This window comes from Schistocerca cancellata, chromosome 1 (assembly GCF_023864275.1).
Source record: "Schistocerca cancellata isolate TAMUIC-IGC-003103 chromosome 1, iqSchCanc2.1, whole genome shotgun sequence".
NCBI lineage: Eukaryota > Metazoa > Arthropoda > Insecta > Orthoptera > Acrididae > Schistocerca > Schistocerca cancellata.
The window spans coordinates 741,998,328-742,011,063 of record NC_064626.1 but is presented as its reverse complement, the minus strand read 5'-3'; the positions used below and the strand labels follow the sequence as shown (position 1 = coordinate 742,011,063).

General features: G+C 38.6%; 1 protein-coding gene across 12 annotated transcripts in view; it reads right to left on the bottom strand.

Moving 5' to 3' along the window:
- Positions 1–12,736, bottom strand: part of LOC126185655 (C-Jun-amino-terminal kinase-interacting protein 4) — a 270,109-nt gene that overhangs the window by 210,563 nt on the left and 46,810 nt on the right. For 6 of the 12 annotated variants that reach the window (XM_049928155.1, XM_049928156.1, XM_049928145.1 and 3 more), the window contains exons 8-10: positions 4,964–5,008; positions 2,267–2,284; positions 2,103–2,160 (exon numbers count right to left, since the gene is read on the bottom strand). In XM_049928155.1, the coding sequence (XP_049784112.1) occupies positions 2,103–2,160; positions 2,267–2,284; positions 4,964–5,008 (121 nt within the window). Of the gene's footprint in view, positions 1–2,102; positions 2,161–2,266; positions 2,285–4,963; positions 5,009–6,379; positions 6,416–12,736 lie in introns of all 12 variants that reach the window. The other 6 variants (XM_049928146.1, XM_049928150.1, XM_049928157.1 and 3 more) reach the window with 4 other exon arrangements.

The window sequence follows — 12,736 nt, the reverse complement described above, 5'->3', positions numbered from 1 at the left end:
TGACCTCCAATAAAGACCTCTTTGTTTGAGCTAATTGTATCTAATGTTAATACATGCAGTTAACCCACTAGGATTTCTATTGTCTTATGTACCTAAGATACTGCTTGAATATATAAAAATATAATTTTTTCTGACCTACCTACAAAGAAGGAGAAAGTCTACAATAATGGCAAGTTCCCATACTACATTATCCAACAACTATAAAACAGCCTAAATGCAACTGACTGAAACAAATCTCTTTCTTGGTCTGTGCATTTGTCACAGACAGACTCTGCAATTTCAAAACATCCACGCATTATCCTATTCAGGAGTACTTCATTAAGTAATAACAGCACCACTGTGAATGAATATCTCTGTTCATATCCATCTATTTCTGTACCCTGCAAACGACTGTGAATTGCGTGGCAGAGGGTACATCCCGCCATACCCATATTAGCAATTTTTCCCATTCCATTTACCTTTGGAGTGTGGGAAGAATGACTGACTTCCTCTGCATGTGCTGCAATTAATCTAATCTTGTCCTCTAAAGTCCCTACAGAAATGATACGAAGGGGTTTATAGTATATTCTCAGAGCCATTACTTAAAGCTAGTTCTTGAAACTTGGTAGGTAGGCTTTCTCCAGATTATCATATAGAAGTGAATTCCTGCTGAAGCCAGATAAACCTATACATACACAGTTCAATGGTACACAATTATTTTAGTTCCAATTTATCTCCAAATATCTCCTCAATAAACCAGCACCCATAGACACTTCAATCACAAGCTTCAACAGGTATCAGGTTTTAATGTAGAACAAACTTTAGACACACGAATCCAAATATGGGCTGCCATGAATCTTGACAAAATCACTTTTTTACCCCCTGCCACACTCGTTACCATAGTTTGCGTAGTATAGATATAGACTTAGATGCAGCTGTAAGTTCAGACCAACCACTACTGAAGTTTGTCCCAATTGTTACCTCATGGTCTTTTATTAATGACAGTTCTCACCCATTAAAGATTTTTTCAAAAAATTTTGTGAGAGCCCAATTATGTCACGGTGAGCTTTTGACAACACTCATAAAAGTAAATGAATGTCATCACAATATAAACCAAATTATCAGTACATCTGTTATTTAAACAGAGGTATCACTTTGATTTTGCGAAAGATACATTTATATACTGGTACTTAACTTCCAGAAGTCTTCATAGCACGTTTTATACAAACATACTGTCTAATCCTTTCTTGCAAACTTGTACTGCATTATGTGCTGGGTACATTTGAAGCTTAATTGTGAATGCCATGAAAAATTATGTAGTTAACTACAGAAATCCAACAATTGAAGATGAGCTATGCAAACATTCACTGCAAAGGCATTAAATGTAAACAATGAGAGACAAAAGCAAACAAGAATACTTTCTGCTTCACACAATGAACTTATTCTGCAGATGCAAAATATTGTAACAAAACAGAAGTTTTCCTTTCCTCCAATGTAATTCTACAGTTTCCATAACTACCCCACAAAGCAGAGAGGGATGGAAATTCATGTTTCCATTGCTTGTTGACGTTGCAGTCATTACGAAGGAGTACTATCTCAGAATGGATGTAGCAAATCAGTCATGCTATTGCTTCAGAAAATAAAGACACTTGCAAAAAGTGATGTAGGGAAAGCACGGGAAACTTAAATATGGGTGCCTGGACTGCATTTGGAAGTGCAGTCCTCCTGAAGACATGTGCAACATTCAAACTTTCTAGCATAAACTGGAGTACAGGTATAATAAGTCCAGTATAATAGTAAGAGGAATATTCTAGTACAAAAGGATGAGGGTAAAATGTATACCTACTTAAATCTGACTTCATGCAAAACTTTGTCTGTTAAATAGATCTCAAATTCAGTAGAAATGTACATATCCAGTTGTCATGTCCCACATGCAACCATTAATACCCTTTACAATAATGCCATGCATGTTACTGATGCACATATTTGTTAATATGGAGCTCAGTTATTCAATGCCTTGGCTCATGTGATTGTAACATGAACCATAAAAAATGATCACCTGCATGTGTCAGTCTAGAATACAAGTAAAATACTTCAAACCAGAGATTTCTCCTCGTACTTACTTTGTTGCAAGCAGCTCATTATTTTCCATGATCAAGTTCTCAACTTCTTTGCCCATGCCTGAAAAAATGAGGAAAGTAACAAAAATTATTGCCGAGTTAATGTGTTCTATTTCAGATCAAAAACAAAAAAATGTGCTTTTAAAACAGAAACATAAAATTCTTACCAAAGAAATTGTCGTTAACTGTAGATGGTAACCGCACCGCACAAGGGAAGAGCAAAAAGAGAAAATGTTGGTATGTTAGTACAGTTAGACAAGCAATAGAACACACATAAAAGGAGTTCACAAACACTTGCCTTCAGTATATTCAATAACAATTTTTTACTTATTACTGATTTCAAAAGCATTTAAAACAATTTCATACACAAAAACTTCATCATCATTACTTCAACTTGGTTATTTCAAAATGAAGAGTTTGAAAATTTTGATGTGCATTAATTTTCCTTTTTTAAATGTTACTTTACTACAATTCTGAAAGTATAGATGCGATTTTCACTAAAGAGGGATACATGAATAATTACTGAAGGCAACAAAGCTAAAGCCAAGTGCAGATCTAGCTTTACATAGTAATACTTATCATGCCATTAAAAAAAGCAAACATCTACAAGAGTGAAATTTAATACCATACCTCAACATACTATGAGTGTCATGCAAAGACACACATGCACAAGAAAATGCATCATAAAAAATTAAAGACAATTTACTCAAATTTATGACTTTCATTGTTACATACTTTATCCATAGAACACAGGGAACAAAAACATGATTATTATCTCAAGGAAAAAAATCAAGTACAGGAAGATGCCAGTGATTCGTGAACAGCACAAACCAACACTATTTTATATTCTACATTGTGAAATTAATCATCATATTTGTATGCATTTCATCACTTAATATTTTGGACAGTTTTAAGAATCGCCTTTTTTCTAGTAAGTCCTTTCAGTTGTCAGGAACTTAAAAAAAAATCACTAACTCAGCACTGTCAGAAATTTTGCTAGTCACACAAGATAACATATTTTTGTGATGATAGCAGTAACATTAACTTTATGAGAACACAATGTTTATCTTCTCCAACATTTCACAGTTGTTAAGAAAATTATGTTTTTGAGAATGGTTTGGAATGTTTACTTTCTTTACTAAATTCTTTAATCCTAAACGAGACCACTCACCAAAAAGCAGAAGTGCTGAATTGTTGATAGGCACACACACACAAAACTTGCTAGATTTCAGAGTTGTCCTCTGAGGAGCTAGAGCAAAATAAGCGCACACACACACACACACACACACACACACACACACACACACACACACACACCTATGCCCCTACATGTTGTGTCTGCTAGACTAACAGTGCCAATGCTATTTTTCAGCAGGAGTGGAGAGGGAGGCAGGAGGGTGGAGAGGGAGGCAGGAGGGTGGAGAGGGAGGCAGGAGGGTGGAGAGGGAGGCAGGAGGGGACAAGGAGTGGGTGGCTAGCAGCTCAAAGGGGTGAGAATGGAGGGGGTTCTGAAAGGACTGGGGATATGTGAGGATATGGCACAAGACATGTTTGTGGACTAGGTTTGTGGGGTTTTGCCTCTCTGTGAAGGCCTTTGTGACACCTTCAGTGTACAGGGTAAGGGAGTTCTTGTCAACACAGATACATCATACGCAGACAGCTGGGCTATATGGCAGGGATCTTTTGGTGTAGAAGGGATGGCAGTTGTTGAATTTTTTGCTTTTGTGAGTGCCTATAGGCTTCTGGTTTTCGGCAAGTGGCCTCCTTTAACATTAAAATATTTACATTCTATGAGCACTTTCCTACGATGTAATTTCTTTTGCTAGTTATAATTCTAATGTTATGGTCCCAAATTTAAAGATGTAAAGACTCTAAGTTTACAGTGACTGTTACTGGAAATAGATGCTACCTTTTGCTAAATGACAATCTTTGCCTCATAGAAAGTTCCACTGATTTGTTACTAATTGCACTTACCCTTTTCAACGCTACTCTGTACTAGCTAGGAACACCTTAAATAATGTGGATTTGTTTTATTAGAGTACAGCTTTAAACAGAAAGCATATATGGACAAGACTCATGCTCCTTTTCCAGAGGTAAAACAGTTGCATGCATAACCTAGAATGTAATGCTGAATAAACCCGTGTCATCTGTGAAATCAGCTTGCCAGATGTATCGTGAATAATATATTGATGGCATGTTCTAAATTAAATTTTTGTCTATACTGAACATAAAAGACTGAATTCCTTGGAAGACAACATAAACCAACACACTAGAGCAGTGGTTCCCAACAGGCGGTCCGTGGACCCCCAGGGTCCGCGAGCTATGCCAGAGGGGTCCGCAAGATGCTATTACAATAAAAAAATATATTGAATATATTTCGTATGATAAGAGATTTTTTGTTTTGGCCACTCAATATTTTTTTCAATAATGAATATGTCAATGTTTTTTCTAAGTACCAAAAATAGAAAACGTATAAAAAGACTCTTAATTTGGCTTTTTTAGGTACTTGATACTGTGATATGACAAGGTACCAATCATGCTCGATGAGGGGATCCTCGAGAAAATTTTGTTGGGAACCCCTGCACTAGAGCATCAGGAACTATATTGTGTTTAAAGTTCTGTGAGGCTTAGTAATAAATGTATACAGTAGATCCCTACATTCTGTATGTTATGAAGACTTTGTAAACAAAATGCAAATTTCAGTCTACATTTGGAAATAAATATGATGTTATATATGTTAACACTACCTGGCATCTTCCTTTAGCTGCAACGAGGCCTCTGTAGAAATTTTTTTTTTTAATGTGGACAAAAGACACAAATTTAGATTTAGTTTATCTTTGAAAAATACAAAAAATTTACTCTACCCGTTTGTGCTAGAGAACTGCCCATTTCCGTTTCCCCGTCACTGTCTGTGTGGCACAACATGCAAAAAAACCAGAAAGAAAAGAAACTATATGCCAAATTCAAGCAGATACTAAAAATTATTTCATGCTTATAAAGCAACTGTACTATAATTTGGAACATGCATTTCTGCATCTCGCTCAACTTTTTTCAATTACTTCTATGAGTTGTACCAGCAACTGCTAACTGTATAACATGAAAAAAGCATATACATCAACTTAATGTTTAATAAGCTTTATTTATTGTAACTGGTGTAAATACTTGTCAATATGCAAAAAATGAGCAACTAAGTCACTAGTTCCAGAGTACAAATGAAAATCTGGTTACGGGAATAACAGAGAGAAGAGTAATAATGGGGGAGAGTAGAGGAGGAGTAATAATGGGGAAGGAGGAGGAACAAACAAGAGTGGAAGTAGAGCCACAACGAATGAGGATGGAAATGAGTAACAGTGGAACCTGCTGGAGGACAGGCAACAAAGAAGTACCCCAAGGAGAAACAATAATTGAGGAAGAAGGAGAAGGAATAAAAATGGGGGAAGCAAGAAGGGACAGCAACAAAGGCACGGGACAGCAATGAGGGCAAGGGACAGCAATTGGAGAGAGGGTACTGGGGGGGGGGGAGGGGGGAGGAGAATAGCAATTTGGGGGGGGGGTAGGAATAGCAACAGGGGGGGGGGAATGGCAGTGGGGTAGGAGGGGGGACAGCAATCTGGTGGGGGGGAAGGGGACAGCAATATGGTGGGGGGGGGGAAGGGGACAGCAATTTGGTGAGGGGGGGGGGCAGCAATTTGGCGGGTTCGGGGGGGGGGGGGGGAACAGCAATTTGGTGAGGGGGAGGGGGGCAGCAATTTGGCGGGTTCGGGTGGGGGGGGAAGCAGCAATTTGGCGGGGGGAGCAGCAATTTGCCGGGGGGGGGGGAGCAGCAATTTGCCGGGGGGGGGGGGGGGGGAGCAGAGAGAGAAGGAATAACAACAACTGAGAGGGGAGAGGACATGGGAAGAGAGAATACATATGTAATGCAGTGTTGTTTTTAAATATTCTGTCTAACTGTGTTGATTAATGACATGCTCAGGAAAAGTGCTACAAGAGGTGCATATAATATTGTGATAAATTATCATGCAAGCTGCAAATTCCTATCTACAAGTAATGGTTTGAAAATACACAGCTCAAAAACAGAATTTAAATAAATACAGACACAATCATAAAGAGAATTTGTAAAAACTTAACACCAGAAGTAGGTAAAAACACAAATTTGCATTTTTAAAATACATAGCTCCAGCATTCTTCAGGCGATATGGAACTGAGCATGCATCATCAGAAACTACCATACAAACTACATCCAACACCATTTTTCACATCTGAAAGCATATATTACGAACCAGATGATGCATACTCCCCAGGATGAACCCAGCTGCCTGCACATTGAACAGAGCTTTAAAAGTTTTTTCTGTGTTTTGTTTCAGACAGTTTTCTCAATCAGTTTATTTATTTAATGAATCAAATTTTAATTTTAAGAAAGTACAATGTGGAACAGAAGATGAACACCAACTTACAATCTCACGAAAGATTAATTTTTGCGAAGGTGCTTGTTTTAACCAACTCCGGCTCTTACCTGATGCCTATTCACTTCATCAGAATTCGCAGTGTCTTTTTCTTATCTATGCTATCTGCATATTTATTCTTTTTCTTTTTCCTTTCCATTTTCATCTGCCTCTCTCACCTTGTAAAACAAATGCTTATAAAGTTACAGTGGCTAGGAAACTGAATTTTTAATTTTTTTTTTTTATTTTGCATTTGTCTTCCCAATCTAGCTATAGTTCTTTTAGGAACTGGTAAGCAAGTACTCCAATTCGGTCCCACATATTATTAAATTTATTTTTCAGTAAGGTGTTTTGAATGTGATTTCAAGATCTTTACAACAAATCTAAGGTGGGCAAAATAAACTGATATTTACGATACTATAAGAAAAATAGCATTTTAGAAAAATGATATGATAAGCACCATGCAAACAATTCTAAGTTGTGTGGGCACACACAGTATCACATGCTATTATATATTTCTTGTCTCTCTCAGATTTTCACAGTTTTAGTTGTTTTCATAAACAAATTCGTAAGCTTAATAGTCATTCAAAATCACAAAATGTTGCAATTATTAAAAGACACTTTATTAAGCATGTGTTATATTGCTAACAGACTACTTCCTAAAATGTAAATATATTAACAATGAGAACTGAGCAACAATGAAAAATTAATAAATAAAATGTTAAATCCCAAATGTGGTGGAAAAAATGGCAAGTACTTATCTCCAGGAGGTGCAACATCCAGTACTGATGACAGAAATATTTAAAAGTGAGCACAGCACTTCTAGTTTTCAGAACAATAAATTCCTCCTTCAGGGGGAAAAAGGCATTTTCCAGTGAAGTTGAGAAAGGACAAAAAAAGAGGGGGGGGGGGAGGATCACTCAGATCTCCTGGCTAAGGACCCATGTATTAAGAGAAGCATGGAAGGAAGGCAAATATCAATGAAAAGGCATCGGGAGGTCGCAGTACACACACTGTAAAAATTGTGCCAGATTCACTCCGGAGATGTGCACCCCTTTTCTTTTATCACTTGTCTCTCTTCCCTCCACCCCCATTCCCATTCTTTCTATTATCAAACTTAATTATTCTTTGGAATTCGCATTCTCTCTTCCTTTTCAACGTCATCTTTACTTCTCACTATCCCATCCTATCACCAACAAAAGTTGGCACAGAGCTTACATGTACTTTTAGGGACAATCAAATAGTTCCAATTCAGGGCACTGCAGCAGTGCATATGCAATGTAGCGCAACTCTGATGCATGTATATAAGCACAAACATGTAGGCAAGGTATTAGTGATACATTCATGTCTTTCCAATGTGCATGCGGTAAATGTGGAAATGTGAAGTATGGCAACATTATTACCAAACAAGTCCAAACAGAACCAACGTCCTGTCATTCTTTATTGGTTGCCAAAGGACAAACACCAATAGAAATCCATCACAAAATGAAGTCTATTTATGGGGCAGCATGTCTGTCAAAACCCACCACTGCAGAATGGTGTGCCATGGACTGTGCTGGTCATGTTTTGACATGTATGTCTCCGTATCATAAATGTCACAACCCAGAAGCTATGTCAACTTAAATGAGACTCACACTAGTGCCTGCCCTGTAGCCCTGATCTCTGCCCCTGTGACTATCACACCTTCAATCCCTTAGAAATGCCTTGTAAGGTCGACAAATCCAGTCTGATGACAACATGCAGCTGGCAGTTATGGACTTCTTCATGCAGTAGGATATTGTGTTTTATCAAAAGGATATCTTCAACCTACTGTGCTGGTGGGATGATTGCCTCGATGCTCACGACAATTTTGCCCAATTGGCATACAAATTTTGGACTGTACAGTCTCGAATGGAGATTTTTTTGATCACCTCTTATAAATTTGATCTCCTCTTCTCTATGATGTCCATTGTTTGAAGTTTAGTCTCCCTTCTTTCTCACACCAGGTTTGGCCAGAGTTCTGAGTGACCTGCCCACCAATTTCCACTTCCCACAATAAATTTCTCTTTCCTCCCTGAATAATGGCTATATTTTGGGAGTTAAGAGTGTGTGTTCTATTGTACATGTTTCTGTTGTAAGTTGTGGATGTTGTGCCACCTGAAAGCAAACTCTTTGCACTCAAGAGACAAAAGTTTAAATCTTGAGAAAATCTTTGTATCAAGATTAAAAACAATACTTACTGATACATACTGCAAAATTCACAGGGATCTTGACATATGTGTTTATCACTGTAATTACTAACTTTATATACATTCATAAATCTACAGGAAGCTATACCAAATCTGAATTGGTGTCATTACAAGTTCCACTCAATGTTACAATACAATTAAACTAGAAGAGAATGCAAATTAGATAGGGCATGAAATTCCCAGGCAGAATCTAAAATTAACATATGGTATATCGGAGCAGACAAAACACAGTAGCCAGTGTTCATTCATAATAAATAGCATATCGCAAACAGGATAGAATGAGACAGCTGCAGAATCAAAACCAACCAAAGTTAGGTAAAAGCAAATGGGACAAAGCACAGCAGAAATTAATGACAGAAAAGTATTTTGGATGTTGTTGCAATGATGCATACGAGTACATGTAATAGGAACTAATCTGTGAAGAAATGACATCTGGAGAGCATCCCCTCATTTACAGGATACCACAGCAGAGGTAACATTTTACTACTATCAGTTTAGTATCATGTATGAGAAGACATGGCAAAGTGGATGCCATCAATACAGCAGCTTTAGTTTTTCAGAACTTATCAGAGAATGGTCAAGCATATAGTTGGTACAAATTCTCCAGAAAGTATGAGAGAAAAATTCATGGGCTATTAGGGTAAAGACTTTCGTACTTCAAGAAACTATTAACGAGTTAGACACTTCAAAGCAATTCCCATGAGTTTTAATGCACTTCTCCACTCACATTCATCGGCTCTGCTAACAATGACTTCTTAATTGTCTGTAAAGTTATAAAAAATACTTCGATATGTTCTACAAAAATACTTGTTTATATTTGTCTATAAATAAACATCACACAATATGAAGAATGCACTTATTTTGCTGTTTTTATCATGTTCTGACAAGCATCAAAGCAAAAGAATGCGAGAAAGCAAAGTACATAACTAGGAGAGCATCTGTGAACTGTTACCTGTCTGGGCTAAAACCTACTTGATGGGATAATGTGCATAGTCATTATTCAGCATTCACAATTTCTTATGCCACAAATCAGGCTTCTGACTGAACTATTTCACACCTGTGTTTCATTACCTCAAGGTAGTAAACAGAACTGACTCTGAGAATCAGGCACACATTCATGTGTTGCTACAGCAACAACAAAATAATCAGTGTTCAAAATTTAATGTCATTGCTTATACACACACTATTGCATACTTGTTAATAAACACACACACACACACACACACACACACACACACACACACACACACACAAAAAAGAAAGTTTTGCATAAACTCGGTTCCGAGAGTTCCGAACCTGTACAGAAAATTGGAATAGAGACCAACATAAAAATCATTTCCGCCCTTTTTATTGCTCATGAAAACTACACATTGCACACTGTACCACCACAGCAAGACCTTCAGAGGTGGTGGTCCAGATTGGTGTACACACCGGTACTTCTAATACCTGGTAGCACATCCTCTTGCATGCCAGTATTCATCGTGGCATACTATCCAGAAGTTCATAAAGGCACTTTTGGTCCCACTCCACAATGGTGATTCGGCATAGATCCCTCAGAGTGGTGGGTAGGTCACGTCATCCATAAACAGCCCTTTTCAATCTATCCCAGATATGTTCCATAGGGTTCATGTCTAGAGACCAAGCTGGCCACTCTAGTCGAGCGATGCCGTTATCCTGAAGGAAGTCATTCACAAGATGTGCACGATTGGAGCACGAATTGTCGTCCATGAAGACTAATGTCTCACCGATATGCTGCCGATATGGTTGCATTGTCTGTCGGAGGATGGCATTCGCGTACTGTACAGCCATTAGGGCACCTTCCATGACAACCAGTGACGTACGTTAGCCCCACATAATGCCACCCCAACACAGCATGGAGCCTCCACATTGTTGCAGCACTCGATGGGCAGTGTGTTGTATAAAGCGTTCAGTCTGACCAGGTTGCCTCCAAACATGTCTCCGACAACTGTCTGGTTGAAAGCATATGCGACACTCATCGGTGATGCCAATCCTGAGCGGTCCATTCGGCATGCTGTTGGGCCCATCTGCATGGTGTCGTGATTGCGAAGATGGACCTCACCATCGACATCTGGAGTGAAGTTGCACATCATGTAGCCTATTGTGCACAGTTTGAGTCATAACATGACATCCTGTGGCTGCACAAAAAGCATTATTCAGCATGGTGGTGTTGCTGTCAGGGTTCCTCCAAGGCATAATCCATAGGTAGTGGTCATCCACTGCAATAGTAGCCCTTGGACTGCCTGAGCGAAGCATGTCATCGACATTTCCTGTCTCTCTGTATCTCCTCCATGCCCGAACAACATCGCTTTGGTTCACTCCGAGATGCCTGGACACTTCCCTTGTTGAGAGTCCTTCTTGGCACAAAGTACCAATGCGGACGCGATTGAACCGTGGTACTGACCATCTAGGCATGGATGAACTACAAACAACACGAGCCGTGTAGCCCTTTCCTGGTGGAATGGCTGGAACTGGTCAGCTGTCAGACGCCCTCCATCTAAAAGGCGCTGCTCATGCATGGTTGTTCACATCTTTGGGCGGGTTTAGTGACATCTCTGAATAGTCAAAGGGAGAGTGTCTGTGATACAATATCCACAATCAACGTCTGCCTTCAGGAGTTCCGGGAACGAGGGTGATGCAAAACTTTTTTTGATGTGTGTATTATCTTCTACATCCGCATCTACTTGGATACTCTGCATATTGCGCTTGAGTGAATGCCTGGTAGAGGGTTCATAGAACCACCTTGACAATAATTCTCTATTATCCCACACTAACAGTGCGCGAAAAAAATGAACACCTATATCTTTCCGTGGGAGCTCTGATTTCCCTTATTTTATTATGATGATCGTTTCTCCCTATGTAAGTCAGTGTCAATAAAATATTTTTTGCATTCAGAGGAGGCAGTTTGTGACAAATTTTGTGAGAAGATTCTACAACAGAAAGTGCCTTTGTTTTAATGATGTCCATCGCAATCCTGTACCATGTCTGTGACATTCTGTTCCCTCCTTTGCAATAATACAAAATGTGCTGCTCTTCTTTTAACTTTCTCGATGGGCTCTATTAATCCTATCTGGTAAGGATCACAGATCGCACAACAGTTCTCCAAAAGAGGATGGATGGACGTTGTGTGCATCTGTTACATTTTCTAAGTGTTCTGCCGATAAAATGCAGTCTTTGGCTTGCCTTCCCCACAACATTTCCTATGCGTTCTTTCCCATTTAAATTGTTCTTAATTGTAATTCCTATGTATTTAGCTGAATTTATGGCCTATTTATTGTGTAACCAAGATTACCAGATTCCTTTTAGCAATCATGTGCATGACCTCACACTTTTCATTATTTAAGATCAATTGCCAATTTTCGCACAGTTTAGATATCTTTTCTAAACCATTTTGCAATTTGTTTTCAACTTCTGTTGAGTTTACTAGATGTTAAATGATAGCATCATCTGCAAACAACCTATGACAGCTGCTCAGATTGTCTCCTAAATCATTCATATAGATAAGGAACAGCAGAGGGCCTATAACATGAGCTTGGGAAGTGCCAAAAATCATTTCTGTTTTACTCGAAGACTTTCCATCAATTACTACAAACTGTGACGTCTCTGACAGGAAATAATGAAACCAATCACATAACCAAGACAATATTCCATAAGCATGCAATTTCACTACATGCCACTTGTGTGGTACAGTGCCAAAGACCTTTTGGAAATCTAGAAATATGTAATCAATTTGAAAGCCCTTCTCAATAACACTCAACAGTTCGTGTGAGTGAAGAGCTGGTTGTATTTCACAATAATAATGTTTTCTAAATCCATGTTGATTGTGTGTCAATAGACCATTCTCTTCAAGATAATTCGTAATGTTTGAACACAATAATGTTCCAAAATCCTGCTGCATATCGACATTAATGCTATGAGCCTGTAATTCAGTGCATTACTCATATTTCCT